A 22,760-nucleotide genomic window follows, 5' to 3' on the forward strand; every position below is an offset into this window, starting at 1 on the left:
CCTCCTGTTCAGCTTTGAGAATGTCCACTGCCCTCTGTGAACCCTGCTAACCCAGGGAGAGTTTCTTCCACAGGCTTAAGAAATCACCACTAAAGAAGATAAACAGATGTGACCACAAAAAAGGGGGAATTTTTTACCCCATCACACAAATATGGTTTGGACCTGATTTTAAAAAAGACCCTGACAGTGCTTGTAAGAGTGCAATGGCCATTACTGCAGCGTGTATTTTCTTTAATTCATTGGGCAACTGAGAGGCAGTTTCATGGGGAAAACAACCGTTTTGGAAACTTTCTGCCATGAAGACTTGTAAAGTATGTACTCGCTGTAGTCTATGCCCTAAATGCAATCCCAGAAAACCACTACATGGGTCAGAAGGCCACGTTCCCCTTCCTAAGGGACCCTTTGAAGTATGGCCATTTATATCTCAAGGATATAAATATATCTTGGTGATGATCTGTATGTTTTCACACTGGGTTGAAGCTTTCCCTGCAGGAGAGCAAGGGCTATAGCAGCAGGTAAATCACTGCTGGAAAGAATAATTCCTGTTTGGGGAATCACTTTCAAGTTATATAGTGATGCAGTTATATAGGGACTCACTTTACTGGACAAATAATTAAATTAATTTGTGACATTTAGCCAACAGTGCAGCATTTTCAAAGCACTTATCACTCCCGATCTTAAGGATGGAAAGAAAGAACCAACAGCACTATCAAAGTGCAACTGACAAAACTCTCAGGGGCTTTTAACCTTTCGTGGCCAAAAGCTCTCCCCTTGGTGCTTCTGTCTTAGGTCCCCTCCTTTTGTTGTTGTTTAGTTGCTAAGTCGCGACTGACTCTTCTGCAGCCCACCAGACTCCTCTGTCCATGGGATTTCCCAGGGAAAACTACTGGACTGGATTGCCATTTTGCTAAGCATCAACAGTCTCTTTTTCAAATAACCTCTGGACGGCCTATGCACCAGACGAAGGCGTGTACAAATCAATATTGCGTAAGGGTGACGATATGCTGTGCTGTTGTCAGGGACTTCTCTTATTTTTTGATGATTATAGTGGCTTCTTATTGTACCGGATTCATACATTTTTCATTCCTGCACTGTTATTTTCCATCAATGGAAGCTAGAATTCTCTTCAGTCACCTCAATTATCTTCTATCAGGCGACTCAGGAAATTTTTCTCTATTTTGTATTTCAGTATGATGTATGGTAAAGTTATTGCAAATTCTCACAATGATGCTTCTTACTTCTCTAAAGGGCATGTCCTGTGTTGGTCACAAATACCATCTACCTAAATTAAAAGGCGCTTACTCCTTGGAAGGAAAGTTATGACCAACCTAGATAGCATATTGAAAAGCAGAGACATTACTTTGCCAACAAAGGTCCATCTAGCCAAGGCTATGGTTTTTCCAGTAGTCATGTATGGATGTGAGAGTTGGACTGTGAAGAAAGCTGAGTGCTGAAGAATTGATGCTTTTGAGCTGTGGTATTGGAGAAGACTCTTGAGAGTCCCTTGGACTGCGAGGAGATCCAACCAGTCCATTCTGAAGGAGATCAGCCCTGGGATTTCTTTGGAAGGAATGATGCTAAAGCTGAATGCTGTCTTGCATACAGGGTTATCGTTACCATCTTTCTAAATTCCATATATATGTGTTAATATGCTATATTGGTGTTTTTCTTTCTGACTTACTTCAGTCCGTATAATAGGCTCCAGTTTCATCCACCTCATTAGAACTGATTCATATACATTCTTTTTAATAGCTGAGTAATATTCTATTGTGTATATGCACCACAACTTTCTTATCCATTTGTCTGCCGATGGACATCTAGGTTGCTTCCATGACCTAGCTATTGTAAACCATGCTGTGATGAACATTGGGGTACACGTGTCTCTTTCAATTCTGGTTTCCTTGGTTTGTATGCCCAGTAGTGGGATTTCTGGGTCACATGGCAGTTCTATTTCCAGTTTTTTAAGGAATGTCAGGGACTTCTTAAGGCACTTAAGGAAAATGAAAAGTGAAAGAAGGGGAAGTCACTCAGTCATGTCCAACTCTTTGCGACCTCATGGACTGTAGCCTACCAGGCTTCTTTGTCCATGGGATTTTCCAGGCAAGAGTATGGAGGGGGTTGTCATTTCCTTCTCCAGAGGATCTTCCCAACTCAGGGATCAAACCCAGGTCTCCCCCATTGCAGGCAAATGTTTTACCCTCTGAACCACCAGGGAAGCCCCAAGTGAAAAGCTGGTAACTAATTCCTTTCACAATGAGCTCCTGGAAAATGAAGACCTTTTGGATCATGGGTTGTAACCTGGAGATTTTGTCCATTGGAAAAGGTATCAAATACAAGATTCTTTGCTGCTGCTTTGGAAAGGGCCCTATCAGGTATTATTAAATAACATCTGTGTTGTAAAGCTGAAAGGAGTAAACCCTGGGTTCCTATCTCGCATTTTTCAAAAAGAGCTTCTGCTCCTACATGGACTGTGACTCCTATTTCTGACACCTTGTCTTTGGCTAAGACAAGCTGGATTGAGACGTCACTAACAACAGCAGATAGCTAACCCAAGAGTCCAGACCAGCCCTGTTGGACTCATCTACTAGTTCAATTGAACTGTTTACCAGCTGTCTGTCTCTCTGTCAACACTGAGTATTATTGTTTTACCTCTAGCTATCCTTTTGCCCCAGTGTTTAGGATGGAAAGAAAATACTTTAGTCAAGTTGTCACAAAGTATAGATATTGGGGGTCATTTAACCAACTGTCGGATTTGTCACCAAATTCCTCAGTCAATACAAGACTGATACAAGCCCCTCATAATTCCTGTCACTGAACTTTCAGATATTCCTAATATTATCACTTACTTGGATCCGTCTCCCTCTGGCTTACCCTTTCAGGTTCAAATTCCCCAGCCTGTCAATGTGTCCATCCCCTATCTGATACTATCCTTGGCCCTTAGAGATTGAACATGACTTAGCCTAGGACCCTTTTGCTCCATCCCTTAACAAATGTCTCGAAGAGAGAAAGCAAGTAACTTGTGACAGCAATTCCCTATGTCCAATACCATACAGATGGCTCTTGGAAAGCCTGCAAGAGAAGTGACCCATGGTTTAAAGACATGTTAGCAAAATTTCCAATTGATGAGTCCATCAATGAGAGCTCTCTTGGGAGGATGACTTTAGCTCCCTCAGGTTTTGTCTTCACATGTGGCGTTGGAATTGACAGGCCTGTCCATGAATGGCACATAAATATCTTAAGAGCTGGCAGTTATAAGGTCTATGCTTATTGGGATGTTATGTCTATATAAAAGTGACAGCTGGACTGCATTTCTCTCTCCTTTAAGGAATCAAGAGACCCGTGTTATCAGTACACCAAGATACCTGGTAGCAAAGTCTCTTGAGACTCTTGATCCCTAGGGCAGGAGTATAAATAAAGAGAGATATAGTTGTACATCTATCAGCTACCATTGGCCAGCCAAAGAGTCTCCAAACAGTATAATATCCTTTAATCCCTTAACTCAGTTGTACTGGATAATACAATTTCCTTCCATTTTCTTTTCATTTTTGATGTTTTTGTTTATTTGGCCATGCTGCTTTCAAGACCTTAGTTCCCAGAGCAGGGATGAGACCCATGCCCCTGTACTGGAAGTTCAGAGTCCTAACCACTGGACCACCAGGGAATTCCCTACCTTTCATTTCCTACTGGCTAAATAAGGTGTGCTATTTATCACTCACCCTGCTTGCTGCACTTATATAAATACCTCTGCACAAGTATAGATGGTCCTAGATAAAGTCCCCAGAAGACAAAATGGTTATAAGACTTTAAAAAAAGAAAGAAAGAAAGAAAAGAGATCCTTTTAATGATCTGTTTAGTTGGCTCCCTTCAGGACTAGGTATTTTTTTCACTCAGTTTTACAGATGATTATCGTTTTCATTTTATGTATTATCATTTCAAGCTACTCATGGCGTGCATCACTGCATGCTTTAATTCAACTTCTAAAAGTACACGTACAATGTTTGTGCAACAAATCAGTATGACTGATAACACGTGTAGCCTATAAAATGTTTCCCTATCACCATATACCCGTGTCAGCCACTCCTATTAAAATGACTGCCAACAACTCCAAGCTTCTTTACCTAATAGTCAGCCATATCCACTTCAACGAGAGGCACAGAACAGAGGAAGACTTACGTTGATGAAAAATTAATCAATAGTCGATCTAAAGGAGAAATAGATGATTTTCTTTGAGCCAACCTGAGAATCACAACCCTAGAAATAGTCTTTCAGAAAGCTCTAAGCACAGAAGTCAAAGGCACAGTCATATATATATTTGAGACAAAGGATCATGTATCAAAATGACACACTGACATTTTACATAAAGTTCACCAAAGATACATAGTCCAGATCTACACATAGGAAGCAGCTGCAGGTTACAAAATTAGGAAAGAAGAAAGTTATAATCTAAGGATTACATTGCTGGCATCAAAAGAAGGGGGAAAAAACGTTGATCTTTATGGTTGAGCAGACATTGCTGCCTTTGGGGAGGTCTGGTTAATGTATAAGGCAGGCGCACACTGCTCACTAGGAAGGCCCAATACAGGCAGGCAGCATGTTATGCTTAAATTTTATCTTCTCTTAAAACTTAAGATCTCCTCCACAGCAATTTTGCCTCCCTCTCTCCCTGCCACCGCACCACCACCCCCCCACCACTTCCCAAGATGAATAGTCACTGGAGCACCCAGAAAAGTCACGCCCCCTGATGGCCACAGCTCTTTCTCCCACAGTGGGAGATGGCAATACTGCTCTGCAGATAAAAGGCCAGGTCCGTGGAACCCACGAGGGTGCATCCATCCTGGAAAGGCAGTGCCTGGCGCTGACTGGCCCTGACATTGGGGGTGGTGTGGGGGGCGCTCCTGGTGTATGTGCACCCCAAGAGAGGGCTTTGCAGGGAAGAGGAAGGCCTTGTGTCCATCATTTAATACAACTCTGGTCTGGAGAATATGCGTAAGAGTAAGAAGATTCCTGTTCACATAGGAATAATAAATCAGCCATTCATGGAAGGAATGCTGATCAAACACCTAGTATCACAATAACAGGATGGCAGTGGAGGTCACTGGACTCTCATTCAGCAAGCCAGATCCCCACGCCCAAGGTGGGACCTGCAGAGCACCGAATGGGCGCCAGCTGAATACGTGCAGCCTCGTGCAGTCTACACCTGTACAGAGCCGCTCTGATACACAGGTGCGCCCCTCTACTCTAGGACCGTGGGAACGTATTTGCAACTGAAAAGTTTGGAAACCACCAACAGTTATCTTTTTTGTTTCATCAAAATTTTATTAACAAAACCAGAGTTCGGGGAGGCACGGGTGAGCAGACTCCACAGTCCCACCCAGGCACAGAGAACGGAGAGATGTGAAATTCCGATGCCCTCTGGTAAGGGCAGACAGGCAGTCAGACGGTGGACGGATGGGCACAGGGACTCGGGGACCGTCGGAGAAACATGAATGGCAGACCAGACAAACGGGGGTCCAGGGCCGGGCCCGCCCGCAGCGCAGGGAGAGAGGACGTGTGGGCCGCCGAGGCTCAGCGCTCGGCGTTTGACCGCAGGTCGGTGGTGAGCGGGTCGTGCTGGATGGTTTGGTGCAGCATCAGGGCCAGTAAGCCCGCCCGGTTGGTCATGGCTGTGCGAACGTTGCGCTCCTGCTCAAACAGCTCGTCCAGCTTGTACCACTGCGTGGGGAGCAGAAGCCTTAAGAAGCGGCTCCGCCCCGCTCCACCCAACCGCGGCCGCATCCACATCGGCATCCACACATCCACGGTCAGGGCCTAGCACGCGGTCAGGACCTACCACGCGCACACGCTCCAGGTCCACCTCAGCGCGCCGCAGCTTCTCCCAGCAGTAGTGCCGGTTGCACTGGCGCTTGGGCAGGCGGCAGAAGTCACCCGTGAGCTCAAAAACATCCCTTACGAGGGGGCACCCACATACCTCGTCAGCTGGCACCTGCAGGGAGGCCGGGGTGGGTGGGGGAAGTTGCAAGTTCGGAGGAGAGTGGGAAGGAACCAAGAGGCGGGCAGAGGGAAGAGAGGAATGCAAGGAAGGGGTGCCCCAGAAAAGAGACGGATGACGGTGAGGAGGCCGGGCAGCGGAAGGGGCAAACATGGGCGGAGGAAGGGAGCGGGGATGGGAAAGCCTTACTTTGGGGTCCCGTGAGTGCTCGGGGCATAGCACCTGGAGCCGCTTACAGTACGTCTTGCTCTGAGGGTTGTAGACATCACAGAAGAGCCGTGTGGCCCTGGGGGTGTGGAGCGGAGGGCGTGGAAGAGGAGGACAGCAGCGCCCCCGCCTGCACCGGCGGCGGCCACCGACCCCGCCGTAACCCCGCGCTCACCCCGCACGCGCCCACACTCACCCCTCGATGCGGGTGGGGTACATGGACCCAAAGGACGTCTGGCTCTCGTACTGGAGGGGCGAGCACAAACGAGGGAACTGTGGGTGTGCGCTGCGGGCCCTCGCCAGACGGCCCACCTGCCCCCCACGGACCCCACGATGTCCCCACACCGTCCACCCCCTTGGGCCGACACCCTGACCTTGGCGTAGCAGCGCTCCATGTGGCGCAAGGCAACGCGTGGGTTGATGGGGTGCCCGCAGGAGACGCAGAAGATCTGCAGGTCCGTGTCGTCACTGTCGCCCTCGTTGCTCTGCACGGGTGGAGGGGACCATGAGGCCGGACAGGGCCAGGCACGCGGCCCCGCGCCGGGCTGCGGCGGCCGCGGCCCTCACCTCCTCGTCCTCGCGCACCGCCTGCTGCTTGGCGCGCAGGATGATGGCCTCGAGCTCGTGGAAGCGGCGCTCCATCTCCTGGAGGCGGGTGCGCGCGCTCTGCTGCTCCCGGCGGATGCGCTCGAGCAGCTTCTTGCCGTGCTCCTCGGCGATGCACGGGCTCTGCTGCCACTGCTGGATGCGCTGCGGGAGGATCTCGTAGATGCGGCTGCAGGGACGTGGGGAATTCGGTGCACAGGGGAGGAAGCCAGCAAGGAGGCGGGTAAGCGGGGTGCTCCGATGCAGGATGGAAGGGGACTCAAGGGTGAAAGGGTGCGTAACCAGGGGAATGAACGGGCAGACAGAGGATGGGTGCGTGAGCAGGTGGACGGACAGGTGGGTGCTTGGTTGACTGAACGGTGGCCACGTGACCGACTGGGGGCTCCGGTCATGCCCTACCGTGTCCTCCCCGACACCCCCAAAATGACTCACTTGGCCGCCAGCTTCATGCCGCAGTCGTCGGAGCAATACTTGGAGCCGGGCTGGGCGGCGCGCACGCAACCAGGCCCCAGGCACTGCGGCAGCGACGCGGGGTCCTTGGCGTCAGCCCGCTCTGGGTGTTTCCATTTGTCCTTGTGCTTCTGCTTCTGTCGATGGCGCTTGTATCTTTCGTCCTTCTGTGGGACGACACGCGTGGGGTCAGGGCAGGGCTGAAGGCGTCTCTGGACCCCTGACAGCCCCGGTGCCCCAGCCCGTCAGGCCCCGACCTTTCCCTCCTCACACCCACTGCACCCTGTCACCTTCTTCTCAGACTTCTTCTCCCGCCTCTTCACGTGCTTCACTTTCACCGCCCTCTTCCGCAGCGCTGGGTCCAGGTACTGGGACTCCTCCGCGTCGCTCATCCACGGCTGCCAGTGAGGCAAACGCTGATTGTCCTGTGCTCCTGGTGACCTCCCCACGACCTACTCAGTCCCCACATCAACCTTCCATACCCTCTGCCTCCTCTCTCCTCATTACGGATACTCTCTGCTTCTGTAACCTCTACTTGATGCGAAGAACTGACTCGTTTGAAAAGACCCTGATGCTGGGAAAGATTGAAGGCAGGAGGAGAAGGGAACGACAGAAGATGAGATGGTTGGATGGCATAACGACTCGATGGACATGAGTTTGAGTAAACTCAGGGAGTTGGCGATGGACAGGGAAGCCTGGCATTTTGCAGTTCATGGGGTTGCAAAGAGTCAGACGTGACTGAACGACTGAACTGAACTCAACTGGGCTGACCCTTCCACCGTGGGACGCTCTGCCTGCTCACCAGGCTGTGGTCATCGAAGGCCCCTGCACAGAAGTCCTGGTACAGTTCAGAGTCCAGTGGGAGGTCCTCATCCGAGAGTGGCTCGGGTGTTGCCGTAGCCTCCGGTGGCTCCTTGACTGCCGCAGATGCCACTGCCCCCTCGTCCTCTCGGAGGCGCCCCAGCTTCTGCGACGGCTGTGGCTGCGGCTGGGTGGGCAGGGGCCGGCGAGGCCTTGGCAGGGACTCTGAGGGCGTCACCGGCGAGAGCTGCGGGGCAGAATCTCAGGACTGGCCCTGACCGCCCGGCCCGCATGCCCCGCCCGCCCTGGGGGGCTGGACTCACCGAGGAAGGGAAGTACTTGTACGATTCCTGTGCCGGCAGGAGGAAGGCCCAGGTCAGCCCCAGGTGGAGGGAGGGGGGCCCTGCCCTCGCCCTGCCAAGTGCCTGACCCCACCCACCAGCCTTGCCTCACCTCCCCAGACACACCAGCCTGCCCACAGCTCATCAGCAGGACACATTCAGCCCTGTCCCAGCCAGGCCCGACCACCTAGAAATGCCTGGCCCTACCCTGTCCACCTGGAGCTGGAGGTTCCCCTGCCAGCTCGGCACATCTGGTCACACCCCGCTCATTTGGACAGGACAGGCTGCTCGCCACCTGTCTGAATGCGGTTAGACCCCACCCCGCCTAGCTTCCGGCGGCTCTTCCTGGACACGCTGGACCCCCACCTGACCTCGCCCAGCTCTGCCCATGCTCACCCGGGCCCGAAGCTGGCACTGACGCAGCCGGCACTTCTGCCGGATCTTGTTGGGGCCCCCAAACTTCTTCATGTCTCTGCAGAAGTCACAGTGACCACAGTCCTCCGTGCGCCGGCAGGCCTCACACTCGCCACACATGCGGGCTGATCGTTTGACCTGCTGCTGCTGCTGCTGCTGCTGCTGCTGCTGCTGCTGGTGATGCTGACAGAGGGGCCCAGAACAGAACTCAGGGACCAAGCAGGGCCTCCCAGGGGAGCCCCTCACTGATCCCAGCCATCACTGCCACTCACCTGGCTGGGCGTGGCCACCAGGGGCTGTGGAGAGGATTTGTGGGGCGAAGCAGATCCCCGAGCAAGCATGGTCCCAACCCCTGTCCCTGCCCCTGCCCTGCGCTGCAGGTCCGGATCCGGGGCAGGCCTCTTGCGCCCTCCACCCTCATCCCGAGGCTCACTGCCGTCTCGCTCGGAGCTGTCTCGCTCCCGCGACTTCTTATGCCGATATCGGATCTCCAGCTTGGGGTCCTTCTCTGTGCGGCAGAGGGCAAGGCCAGTGGGGGTTGGTTGGGGGGACCTGGAGGGGCCCCAGAACTCTTTCTTCCTCCTCTGGCCCACCCACAGGCTCTGTCTCCCTACTCCAGGGCAGAGCTGCACCTTCTATCACAGCTCACAGGGCACCAATCCGCAGTCACTCTGCCCACAGCCGCCCATCCACTGCTCCCCATGACCCACCCTCCCATGAAGGCTCCTCTTCCTCCCTCGAAGCCCCAGCTGCCTGCCCCTCACCTCGGCACTCACGACAGTACCACTCCCGGATGGCCTTGGCCATCTTCTCAGTGATCCGGATGCAGTCCCCGTGAAACCATTCATTGCAGTTGTCACACCCGCTGTGGAGGACGGGGCGAGTGATAGGAGACGTGAGGGGCGGGACCCACCAGCCTCACCCCACCTAGCCAGGTGTCCGTCCCGCCCGCCTCTCCCGGGCTCACATCATGAAGCAGTTGATGTCTGGTTTGCGGCAGATGCAGTAGATGGGCGCATTCTCCCCGTTCTCGGACTTGCTGTCCTCCCCGGCGTCTGGAGGCTCTGGATCTGAAGCGTCGCCCTCCTGCGGGACCCGCCCCCCATCATGGCACCTCATCCGACTAGTACAGCCCCATCACAGCTCACCACACATCTCAGGTCTCCCAGTGCAGACTCCCCACCATGGCTCCTCATTAAATCTCTCCGTCGTGGTCCCCATAGACCACTCCCCGTCGCTCACCCGTGACACCTCCTTTATCGGCTTATTCACTCTTGTCTCAGACTTTCCAATCACTTACCCCACTGACACCCCATCACTAGGCACCCACTCATAAAATGGCTCGCTGCAAACACCCCGCCACTCGCCACATTTTGTCCCTGTCATGGCTCTGCATGGGCCCCCCATCACAGGCTCTCATAGGTACCACTTTATTCATTCGGCAGACTTCCCACCACGGTGCCCTTCAGGTTCTGGAGTGATCAACTTCACCGGCGGCCCCGCCCCCCTGGATCCCTGATACGGACTCATCACGGCTCCCTCCAGACTGCCCCAACACAACTCTTCGAAAACCTCCCCACCACTCTGCACAAAGAATCCCCCATCGGGACCCTGAAGGCACTGCCATCAGGGATCCCCGCTAAACTTCCATTACAGACCCCCATGATGGCTCATCAGAGAACTCCCCGATGGTTCCCCCACGAGCAAAAATTCGGACCATCAGACCCCCGTCATTCCACCCAGGGACCCGGGTTAAGGCTCACAACAGACCCTCCCCCTCCCCCATTCTGCCCACAGTCCCTGGCTATGGATCACCACAGACCCCCACGAGCCTGCCAATGGACTCCACCATTTCCTACCTCACTGACCTCTAACCGCCGACTCCCTCCTGGGACCGCGCACTTACCATCTCTTGGCTCCCGACGCACCCGTTCGCGAACCCCGCCAGTGACCCGCGAACCTGCACAGACCACTCGGCGGCGTCTGCGGCCGTTGCAAAGGCGCCCACAAGCACTTCCGCTTTTCCTGGTGCCTCCCAGGCACCATACTCCTACTGCGCAGGCCCAGTGCGTCGGTTCCGCGACACGCAAGTTGGTGTCTCCCGGCTAGAGCTCTGACTGTCTCCGAGGTGCCTCCATCTTGACTACAGACACCGTACGGCAGCCGAGCTCGTGTGCTCTCAAGTGTTCTCGGGAAACAGGGCGGCGCCTATAGTTCAGCTTTACCAAGGGCGCCGCCATCTTGTTGGCTGGGCTAGTCCGTACAGTCACTACCTGTACGGCCGCTATGTTTAGGCAATATGGTCGCGCCTACTGCGCGACTTCCATGCTGACGCCGCCATTTTGGAATCGTACGCTCAGTAGCAGCGTCCTAATCGGCCACCCAGAGGGCGCCGCCATCTTGCCGGTGGATTCTGGCGCCGGTAGCTGGTATTGCCTAGATGTCTGTAGGGAAGGGGATCCTCTTTGGATTAGTGTTCCTAAAGTAGTAGCTAAGTGTTCCTAAGATAGCTCTTTCCACTCTTCAGTCGTTTTTCCTTTCCGCGTCTACTAATGGACGTCCGTATACTGTGTGCCTTATGCTGGGAAGGAAAGCAGTCCCTTCGTTATGCGTCCCACATTACCTCTGACAGGTAATTTTTGCCTATTAGGGGCAGGGGAAGCCCAGTCAGGCTTATATCTCATTTGGCCTAAACTTTATGTAAAACTGGAACAGCCTGATTTATGATCTGTCAAGTACACGTTGTGGGGAAGGCAATGGCACCCCACTCCAGTACTCTTGCCTGGAAAATCCCATGGGCGGAGGACCCTGGTAGGCTGTAGTCCATGGGGTCGCTGAGGGTCGGACACGATTGAGCGACTTCACTTTCACTTTTCACTTTCATGCAGTGGAGAAGGAAATGGCAACCCACTCCAGTGTTCTTGCCTGGAGAATCCCAGGGACCGGGGAGCCTGGTGGGCTGCCGTCCATGGGGTCGCACAGAGTCGGACACGACTGAAGCGACTTAGCAGTAGCAGCAAGTACACGTTGTACATTTGTGCTAACCACTGCGATTAAAGAATGCCCGCTTTCCGATAGGGAGAAACGCCTCCCTTTTGTGGTTAAGCAAACCTGCTTTCTCCAGTAATTGTTAACTTACGGGAGTTTCCCATCTTTTTCTACTTAGAATCTATCCCCTAAGGGGGATTAACTACTTAATCACCTATTTTGTCCCTTCATTCTTTCTTATTATTCCTGTGACACCAATGGCAGTACTTCTTGGAGGATAAGGTTCCTGTCCCACATGCCAAGGTCATGCTCACTCACTATGTGTCTGCTAGTTTGTAACTACACATCGCTGTTGAAACCTGGAAGGAACGTACCTTTGCCATGTTTGATGTATTAATATGTTCTTTTTTCTGATGCTGTATCAGTTCAGATCAGTTCAGTTCAGTTCAATCAGTTGTGTCAGATTTAGGGCGACCCCATGAATTGCAGTATGCTAGGCCTTCCTGTCCATCACCAACTCCCAGAGTTCACCCAAACTCATGTCCATCGAGTCGGTGATGCCATCCAGCCATCTCATCCTCTGTCATCCCCTTCTCCTCCTGCCCCCATCCCTCCCAGCATCAGAGTCTTTTCCAATGAGTCAAATCTTCACATGAGGTGGCCAAAGTATTGGAGTTTCAGCCTCAGCATCAGTCCTTCCAAAAAACACCCAGGACTGATCTCCTTCAGAATGGACTGGTTGGATCTCCTTGCAGTCCAAGGGACCCTCAAGAGTCTTCTCCAACACCACAGTTCAAAAGCATCAATTCTTCGGCACTCAGCTTTCTTCACAGTCCAACTCTCACATCCATACATGACCACTGGAAAAACCGTAGCCTTGACTAGACAGACCTTTGTTGGCAAAGGAATGTCTCTGCTTTTCAATATGCTGTCTAGGTTGGTCATAACTTTCCTTCCAAGGAATAAGCGTCTTTTAATTTCATGGCTGTAATCACCATCTGCAGTGATTTTGGAGCCCCCCCAAAATAAAGTCTGACACTGTTTCCACTGTTCCCCCATCTATTTCCCATGAAGTGATGGGACCAGATGCCATGATCTTCGTTTTCTGAATGTTGAGCTTTAAGCCAACTTTTTCACTCTCCTCTTTCACTTTCATCAAGAGGCTTTTTAGTTCCTCTTCACTTTCTGCCATAAGGGTGGTGTCATCTGTGTATCTCAGGTTATTGATATTTCTCCTGGTAATCTTGATTCCAGTTTGTGATTCTTCCAACCCAGCGTTTCTCATGATGTACTCTGCATATAAGTTAAATAAGAGGGTGACAATATACAGCCTTGACGTACTCCTTTCCCTATTTGGAACCAGTCTGTTATTCCATGTCCAGTTCTAGCTGTTGCTTCCTGACCTGCTTATAGGTTTCTCAAGAGGCATGTCAGGTGGTCTGATATTCCCATCTCTTTCAGAATTTTCCACAGTTTATTGTGATCCACACAGTCAAAAGCTTTGGCATAGTCAATAAAGCAGAAATAGATGTTTTTCTGGAACTCTCTTGCTTTTTCCATGACCCAGCAGATGTTGGCAATTTGATCTCTGGTTTCTTTGCCTTTTCTAAAACCAGCTTGAACATCTGGAAGTTCACGGTTCACGTGTTGCTGAAGCCTGGCTTGGAGAATTTTGAGCATTACTTTACTAGCATGTGAGATGAGTGCAATTGTGCGGTAGTTTGAGCATTCTTTGGCATTGCCTTTGGGATTGCAATGAAAACTGACCTTTTTCAGTTCCGTGGCCACTACTGAGTTTTCCGAATTTGCTGGCATATTGAGTGCAGCACTTTCACAGCATCATCTTCCAGGATTTGAAAAAGCTCTACTGGAATTCCATCACCTCCACTAGCTTTGTTCGTAATGATGCTTTCTAAGGGCCACTTGACTTCATGTTCCAGGATGTCTGGCTCTTGAGTGATCACACCGTCGTGATTATCTTGGTCTTGAAGATCTTTTTTGTACAGTTATTCTGTGATGCTGTATAAAACTATTGAAAATTATGCTTCTCTAGAGTGCTTTCTTCCTTGGTGGAGGCTGCACTCCTGGGCCAGTCCTCAGCTTGGTTCAAATGAAACTCTCTTCTCTTCTTTAATATAGATTGTTTATTGATTATCTGTGTTGACACCTCCCACCACTGTTTGCAGCTGTCACTCCTCCCAGCAGTGCCTTAGCCAGGCCTACCTGATGATTCAGCCTCTGGGCCTCTACAAGAGCACTCATCCATCAGAACTAGGCAACAACTGAAGGCCATGCATGATAGTGACCTGACCATCTCTGGTGAGAATGGCTGGAACCAAAGTAGATTTTTAAATCAGCAACCACCAGCTTCATCAAGTCTTCCCTTGAGCAGACACAATGGGTCTGTCATTTGGGTTATTTAGCCAATAAACACATCAAGAACTTCCTTGTCACAAGTAATAAATAATAAAGCAGAGGCATTTATTATTTGCTACTTGTGACAAGGAAACAAGGAGATAGTTCTCAAAGCACTGTGTCCCTGGGGGTGTTTTAAGTTAAGCGACAAGAGGCATGATCATTATAATGAAACAAAGGTTACTCTAATTTGCCCAAAACTGCAAGTAAGTAGGCACTTGGTTACTTGCTCTCACTGTAGTATCTTGTTGACTGGAATACACTGTAACCTTTTGGTAACATCTAGTGGCTGCACCTTTCTGCAAAACAAAACTCACTTTGGTTTAAACCCATGGTATCCCTGCTGCTCCCTAGCTAACACCCACCACCAGAGTGTCAGTTCTTGGCGATGTCCACTTGGGTTCTCTTGTTTCATAAGTATTCACTTTTCTCCCCCATAAATTTAATTTTAAAGTTTTTTTAAATTTATATTATGTATGACAAAAAAATCCTCTGACTGGAGAGCCAGAGTTTCCTCAGGGTAATGCTCTAACGTGGGCCACCCTGAAAATCAAATAAGATACAAAGTATCAGTACAGCCCCTCCATGCCCCACACACATACACACACTGAAAGGGGAGGTTGTGGTCATTATAAATGTCCTCATGTCCACATTCAAAGCCAGAATGACTTTATTCATTTCCAGTTTAAAAATAAGGGATTATAATTCAGATTTAAATTAAATCTAATTGTATGCATGCATGACAGAGGATGAGATGGTTGGATGGCATCACCAACTCAATGGACTTGAGTTTGGGTAAACTCCAGGAGTTGGTGATGGACAGGGAGGCCTGGCATGCTACGGTCCACAGGGTTGCAAAGAGTCGGACACGACTGAGCAACTAAACTGAACTGAACTGAAGTGAATGTTCAGTCACTTCAGTTGTGTCCAACTCTGTGATCCTATGGACTGTAGCCCGCCACACACCTCTGTCCATAGGACTCTAGGCAAGGAGTGGATTGCCATGTCCTCCTCCAGGGGATCTTCCCAACCCAGGGATTGAACCTATGTCTCCTGTGTTTCCTGCATTACAGGCTGTTTCTTTACCCACTGAGTAACCTGAGAAGTCCTAAATTTGATTACTCAAGCTAAATTTAATTTAACATAATTGAACTTGGATTTATTCATGCAGGCAATTTGCTTTAAAATAATTTAACATTAATTTAATGTATGAAATTCAGTGTCTTACATATTTAATTTCAATTTAATTTTAGTTCAATTTATTATATATTTTATTTAATATGGTTTAATTTAATTTTACGTTTAAATTTTAATTCAAATGCACATTAACTCATTAAACAAATTTAATATCATTGAGTGAACTAAATTTATAGTCAATTCTATATTTTTGAAGTATATTTTATTAAAATATTTATTTAATTATAAATTAAATATTTATTTAAATATGATTTAATTTAATTAATAAACACAGTGAAAAAACAGAAATCACCCCCATGATGAATGAATAAAGAGCCATCAGTACAGATCCAACAGACACTGATGAGAGAATATTATTCACTTGTCTATACCACTTAATTGGAGAAGGAAATGGCAATCCACTCCAGTACTATTGCCTGGAAAATCCCATGGACAGAGGAGCTTGGTAGGCTACAGTCCATGGGGTCGCAAAGAGTCGGACACAACTGAGCAACTTCACTTTCATACCAACTTAATATATCTGACAACTTAGATAAAATGGACAAATTTCTTGTCTTTAGCAAGACAATTTACCAAACTAACAAATGAAGAAATAGAAAATATGAGTAGCCATATTGATATAAAATTATTTGAATTTATGATTAAAGACCATCCCACAAAGAAAGCTTCAAGTCCAGATTAGTTCACCAGCAAATTGTGTCAAATATTGAAGGTGTAAAATAGTAATCCTAAATAAACTTTTTGAGAAAACAGAAGAGGAAGGAATACTCCCCAATTCCTTTTGGGAATCATTTCTCTGACACCAAACTAGAAATAGACATTACAAGAAAAAATAATAGACAAATATACCCCATGAACATAAATGCTGCAAAATTTGAGAAATGGTGTCCAAGAAACCACCTTTATTTCTGAAATCATTGCAGGGTTTAAGGGTTATCCAACATGGGCTCGATAAAGGACAGAAATGGTATGGACCTAACAGAAGCAGAAGATATTAAGAAGAGGTGGCAAGAATACACGGAAGAACTGTACAAAAAAGATCTTTACGATCCAGATAATCATGACGTTGTGATCACTAATCTAGAGCCAGACATCTTGGAATGTGAAGTCAAGTGGGCCTTAGAAAGCACCACTACGAACAAAGCTAGTGGAGGTGATGGAATTCCAGTGGAGCTGTTTCAAATCCTGAAAGATGATGCTGTGAAAGTGCTGAACTCAATATGCCAGCAAGTTTGGAAAACTCAGCAGTGGCCACAGGACTGGAAAAGGTCAGTTTTCATTCCAATTCCAAAGAAAGGCAATGCCAAAGAATGCTCAAACTACCACACAATTGCACTTCATCTCACATCGCTAGTAAAGTAATGCTCAAAATTCTCCAAGCCAGGACTTCAGCAATATGTGAAGCCGTGAACTCCCTGATGTTCAAGCTGGTTTTAGAAAAGGCAGAGGAACCAGAGATCAAATTGCCAACATCCGCTGGGTCATGGAAAAAGCAAGAGAGTTCCAGAAAAACATCTATTTCTCCTTTATTGACTATGCCAAAGTCTTTGACTATGTGGATCACAATAAACTGTGGAAAATTCTGAAAGAGATGGGAATACCAGACCACCTCACCTGCCTCTTGAGAAATCTGTATGCAGGTCAGGAAGCAACAGTTAGAACTGGACATGGAACAACAGACTGGTTACAAATAGGAAAAGGAGTACGTCAAGGCTGTCTATGGCCACCCTGCTTATTTTACTTATATGCAGAGTACATCGTGAGAAACACTGGACTGGAAGAAACACAAGCTGGAATCAAGATTGCTGGGAGAAATATCAATAACCTGAGATACACAGATGACACCACCCTTATGGCAGAAAGTGAAGAGGAACTAAAAAGCCTCTTGATGAAAGTGAAAGAGGAGAGTGAAAAAGTTGGCTTAAAGCTCAACATTCAGAAAACAAAGATCATGGCATCCGGTGCCATCACTTCATGGGAAATAGATGGGGAAACAGTGGAAACAGTGTCAGACTTTTATTTTTGGGGGCTCCAAAATCACTGTAGATGGTGACTGTAGCCATGAAATTAAAAGACGCTTACTCCTTGCAAGATAAGTTATGACCAACCTAGATAGCATATTCAAAAGCAGAGACATTACTTTGCCGACTAAGGTCCATCTAGTCAAGGCTATGGTTTTTCCTGTGGTCATGTATGGATGTGAGAGTTGGACTGTGAAGAAAGCTGAGTACTGAAGAATTGATGCTTTTGAACTGTGGTGTTGGAGAAGACTCTTGAGGGTCCCTTGGACTGCAAGGAGATCCAACCAGTCCATTCTGAAGATCAGCCCTGGGATTTCTTTGGAAGGAATGATGCTAAAGCTGAAGCTCCAGTACTTTAGCCACATCATGCGAAGAGTTGACTCATTGGATAAGACTCTGACGCTGGGAGAGATTGGGGGCAGGAGGAGAAGGGGACGACCCAGGATTAGATGGCTGGATGGCATCACTGACTCGATGGACGTGAGTCTGAGTGAACTCTGGGAGATGGTGATGGGCAGGGAGACCTGGTGTGCTGTGATTCATGGGGTCACAAAGAGTCAGACACGACTGAGCGACTGAACTGAACTGAGCTGAAGACCATGTTTACTTCTGACACCAACTGCAAATCTGGGGATCCCTAACTAATTTGCAAGAAGGACTTACCAAACTCACTGAAAGTTGTTACACCCATAGGTATCCAGGAAGAAGATACAGATAAAGTCATTCATAGGATAGAGTCCAGGAGGGTTTCAAATGCAGAGCCTCCAGTTATCCTCTCCCTGAGGAATCATGGACAGGCTTAGCTGCTCCCAGGGACAATATGCATGGAATTGCCAACCAAAGCTCACCTGAGCTTTGGCATCCAAAATCTTTACTGTGGTTCCATTACATAGACACTGTTAATTGCCCATGTGCCTGATCTCAGTTTTTAACCCCTTAGGAGGTTGAGATAATACCATGTGACCCAAAGTCCTCATCCTAAATGACATTGTTAGACTTTGTGACATGGCCAGCCCCAACCTGAATTACTATATTGACTATCAGTTCAGTCAGTTCAGTCACTCAGTCATGTCTGACTCTTTGCAACCCCATGGACTGCAGCACGCCAGGCCTCCCTGTCCATTGCCAACTCCCGGAGTTTACTCAAACTCATGGCCATTGAGTCAGTGATGCCATCCAACCATCTCATCCTCTGTTGTCCCCTTCTCCTGCCTTTAATCTTTTCCAGAATCAGGGTCTTTTGAAAAGAATCACTTCTTCATATCAGGTGGCCAAAGTATTGGAGTTTCAGCTTCACCTTCCAGTGAATATTCAGGACTGATTTCCTTTAGGATGGACTGGTTGGATCTCCTTGCAGTCCAAGGGACTCTCAAGAATCTTCTCCAACACTACAGTTCAAAAGCATCAATTCTTTGATGTTCAGCTTTCTTTATACTCCAACTCTTACATCCATACATGACTACTGGAAAAACCATAGGTTTCACTAGATGGACCTATATTGACTATAAGTGACTAAAATATCCCCAGGCAAACAAAGACACTCCTGTGAGGAATAACACGATGGGGCTTAGATATTGCCACCCAAAGCCAAGTAGGGAAGAAGGCAGACCTCTCTTTGTTTAGTCACTAAGTCATGTTGACTCTTTTGTAATATTTGTAAGATGTAATCTTATTCCATTACATAAAAGAGTGAAGTACTCATATACCATGCTATAACATGCATGAATCTTGAAAACACTGCTAAATAAAAGAAACACACACAAAAAGTCACATATTATAAGATTTCATTTACATGAAATGTCTAGAAAAAGCAAATCTGTAGAAACATAAAGTAGACATCCTTGTTGTGTTCCTGCCCTTGAGGGAAAGTATTCAGTCTTTTACCAGTAAGTATGATGTGAGCTATGGGCTTTTTTGGACTTTTTATCACAATGATGAAGTTCCCTACTATTCTTTGTGTGTTAAGTGTTTCGTTTTTTGAATCATGAAAGGCTATTGAATTTGTCAAGTGCTTTTCAGTGTCTGTAGATGAGGCTAATATTCTATAAATATTGATTTATAAAGATGGATTTTTTTTAACGTTAAGCCACGCTTGCGTCCCTGGAATACACCCCACTTGATCATTGTGTATGATCCTTTTATATGTTGCTGGATTTGATTTGCCAGTAATTTATTGAGGATATTGCTTTGTACTCATAAGATATCGTGGTCTGCAGCTTTATTTTCCTGTGATATTTTTGTCTGGTTTTGGTATCAGGGTAATGCTAGCCTCTACCTCTGATGAGTTGGAAGTGTTACTTCCTCTTCTACTTTTTTTTTTTTAGGAGTTTGTGAAGGCTTGATATTAATTATTCTTTAAATATTTGATAGAATTCACCAATGGAGTCATGTGGGTTGGCCTTTGTGGGAAGTTTTAAAATTACTAATTTAATCCTTTTGCTTGTCATAGGTCTACTCAGATTTTCTATTTCTGCTATAGTCATATTTTGTAATTTGTGTCTTTCTAGGAACTTGTCCATTTCATGTAAGTTATCTAATTTATTGGCAGTGATTTACACTATTTTAAAATAAATCATTTACTTCAGTAAAGTCGGTATTTCATTTTTGATTTTAGTAATTTGAATCAATCTTCTGTGTTTTTCCTTCTGGTCATTCTAGCTAATTCATCATTTAAAAAATCTTTTCGAAGACCTAACTCTTTGTTTTTTGAATCTTTATTAATTTGCACTTTAATCTTTATTAGTGTTCCTTCTGATTGCAGTGGGTTTAATTTTCTTTCCTTTACCTATTTATTTTAAGCTGAATAACTAGGTTGTTTATTTGAGTGTAAGTGAGTGAGTGAGTGACGTCGCTCAGTCGTGTCTGACTCTGTGACCCCATGGACTGTAGCCTACCAGGCTCTTCCATCCTTGGGATTTTCCAGGCAAGAATACTGGAGTGGAATGGACTCTAAAAAGAGAAACTAAGCAAGTGAACAATCAAAAGTCAGTTTTCCAGCAAAGCACACGATAAGATAGGCAGTAATGTAGGAATTCTAGAAGCATACCTCCAACGGATAGAAAGCTCAGCCTCATGGTTGAGTGTGGGAATAAAAGATTATATATGATCTTTTTATGTGTTTGTCAGGGGTTGTGTTCAACTGGTAGATCAATTTTGGGCAGGCCAACACAACCCTTATCAAACCCTATCAAAAATCCTACCTTATTTATTTGAAAAATTAAACAAGCTTATGGAAATTTAAGGAATTCAGAATATCCAAAGCAATTTTGAATGAATAAAAAAATTGTTTGACTCACAATTCCTGCTTACCAGGGGCTTCCCTGGTGGCTCAGTTGGTAAAGAATCTGCCTGCAATGAGGGAGATGGCCTTCAGCACAGGGGGCCTGGGTTCCATCTCTGAGTCTGAAAGATCCCCTGGAGAAGGAAATGGTAATCCACTCCAGGATTCTTTCCTCAGAAGCCTGGTGGGCTGCAGTCCATGGGATCGAAAGAGTCCAATATGACTTAAGTTTTTCCCTTTACAAACACAGGATGTCATCTTTCCTCTTCATATGAGTCCTGACTGCAGGTCCAGCTGGGCTAGGCTGGGCCTAAGAACTGGAGGCGGCTTGGACAAATGTCTGGAATCTAGGGCCCAAGTCATTAACTCCCTTCCTTTTCCCCTTCCTCCTCCCGTGTCCAGCTCCCTGCCCTCCAACTCCTCAGTTGCCCGGGTCGCCAAGAGAGAGTGTTATGCCTTTCACCTCCCAGTGTCCCAGAAAGCCAGGAAGTTGTTTTTACATTTTCAGAGTACCGGGTACCTTCAGCAGCCGCCGCCTTGGCAGGATGCCTCAAATCGCAGAGACTAGTGAGGAGTGTTTCCAGAAGCGGCATTCTGGTTGCCCCGGGCTACCCACTCTGCGCGGTTTGCACCTGGCCGGAAAAGGGCAGCGTGACCATGGCAACGTAGGACGCCGAAACCAGCTACTTCCTCTCGGTTGAGGCTTCGAGATTCTCTACTCCACCTCTCTGGATATTTTCCAGTTTCTGCTCGGAAGGCAAACTATGTAGTATGCCTTTCCTCTTGGAGAAGTTGAAGGCCAAAATACAACTCTAATTTATACAGCTAGTTGTATCTTATAATGGGAATAAAGGGTTGGTTACATGCCATCTGATCCTAAGAGTGCACAGTTCAGGCTTTCTTAGCACGTCGGGAAGACTTTTGTGATTTTTGTTATTTATTGTACTGGCTTAAAATGGGGGGAAGCAGGAGTGCCCCTCCAGATCAGGCAAAGGAGAGCGAGGTTATGGTAGTGGCCGTGGCCCCTCCGCTGCCTCCAGCAGCAGCCGCGGCCCCGCCCGCGCCGGGTCCCTTCTGCTGCCTGCTGCTGCCGCGGCTTTGGTATCGGCTGCAGGGGCCCCAACCGGAGACCCCGGGCACTCCTAGAGCTCCTCATCCCGCCAAGGAGCCCTGGAAGTCGAGTCCCGCGTGAGGTCCGTCCGCCCTCTGCAGTCGTCCAACCTCGGAACCCGTTCTTGGGAGGGAGGGTTTTCATAATGGAAATCCTGCATCCCTCGGCGATCAGGGCGCGCCAGGAGCTGGAGGGGCCTCAGCTCAGCAACAAGAGGCCCGTGCTGTCCCAAAGCCCGGCACTCCCCTGGAGAGACTTCGCCTTAGCTACCCACCGCCAGGGTGACTCTCAGCCGTGCCCGGGGACGGGGTGGGGCTTCTGCGCCTTCTGGCCGGGTCTGAAAACTGCTGCCGGGCGGCCTTCACTCCCGCGGGGAAACCCGTGTCGACATGTGGAGAATGTAACTAAGCTACTCCTGGGTATTGCTGCCTCCTCGTGCATTTTGTTTGGCCAAGCGGTTTGCAGAGACCTTAAACTGACATCAGCCCCCTCACACAAGCACGCACCCCCTATGGCCGCTACGGAGTCACAAGCAAACATAAGTTCCTGAAATGCCTTCACCAACAGCTCCTGTGATCAACAGTCTCTCCTGCATCCCAGCGCCTGGATGCCTTATGCACCTCCTTAGATAGACCTTCTGTGGCTTACCAAAACTCTGGTCTGAATGGATCACTGGGACCCTATCTTAGGAAGCCCAAAGCACTCCACCCAGGGACCCTTATGATAAAGGCATCCGGCCTCTCTGCACCGTCTTGACTTGAAGACCACTGGAGAGACGAAGTGTACCTTCTCCAGGACCCGTGAGTAATAAGCTTATCTATTTTAATTACTCTTGTGGTCCTGTTGCCACCATCCTGCTCCTATACTCCACTTGTGTGTGTGTGTGTGTGTGTTAGTCATTCAGTCGTGTCTGACTCTTTGCAACCCCATGGACTATAGC

At 48.2% G+C, this 22,760-nt stretch overlaps 1 protein-coding gene and 1 long non-coding RNA gene across 3 annotated transcripts; one reads left to right on the plus strand and one right to left on the minus strand.

Moving 5' to 3' along the window:
* CXXC1 (CXXC finger protein 1) lies at nt 5,296-10,953 on the minus strand. Of its 2 annotated transcripts, XM_018039715.1 has the most exons (15): nt 10,715-10,953; nt 9,776-9,894; nt 9,573-9,673; nt 9,081-9,316; nt 8,791-8,991; nt 8,377-8,403; nt 8,055-8,300; nt 7,543-7,650; nt 7,235-7,419; nt 6,764-6,971; nt 6,571-6,681; nt 6,393-6,442; nt 6,179-6,275; nt 5,831-5,983; nt 5,296-5,712 (listed from the first exon to the last, which is right to left on the minus strand). In XM_018039715.1, the coding sequence occupies exons 1-15, from the start codon at nt 10,715-10,717 to the stop codon at nt 5,566-5,568; spliced, it is 1,992 nt and encodes a 663-aa protein (XP_017895204.1). In that variant the 5' UTR covers nt 10,718-10,953; the 3' UTR covers nt 5,296-5,565. The 2 variants fall into 2 exon arrangements, with proteins under 2 accessions (XP_017895204.1, XP_017895203.1); XM_018039714.1 differs by having other exon boundaries at nt 5,831-6,275.
* LOC108633780 lies at nt 11,221-21,583 on the plus strand. Its single transcript, XR_001917144.1, has 2 exons — nt 11,221-11,440; nt 21,218-21,583. It is a non-coding gene; the product is annotated as an uncharacterized LOC108633780 (long non-coding RNA).

Source organism: Capra hircus, chromosome 24 (genome assembly GCF_001704415.2).
Source record: "Capra hircus breed San Clemente chromosome 24, ASM170441v1, whole genome shotgun sequence".
In the NCBI taxonomy this organism is placed as follows: Eukaryota; Metazoa; Chordata; class Mammalia; order Artiodactyla; family Bovidae; genus Capra; species Capra hircus.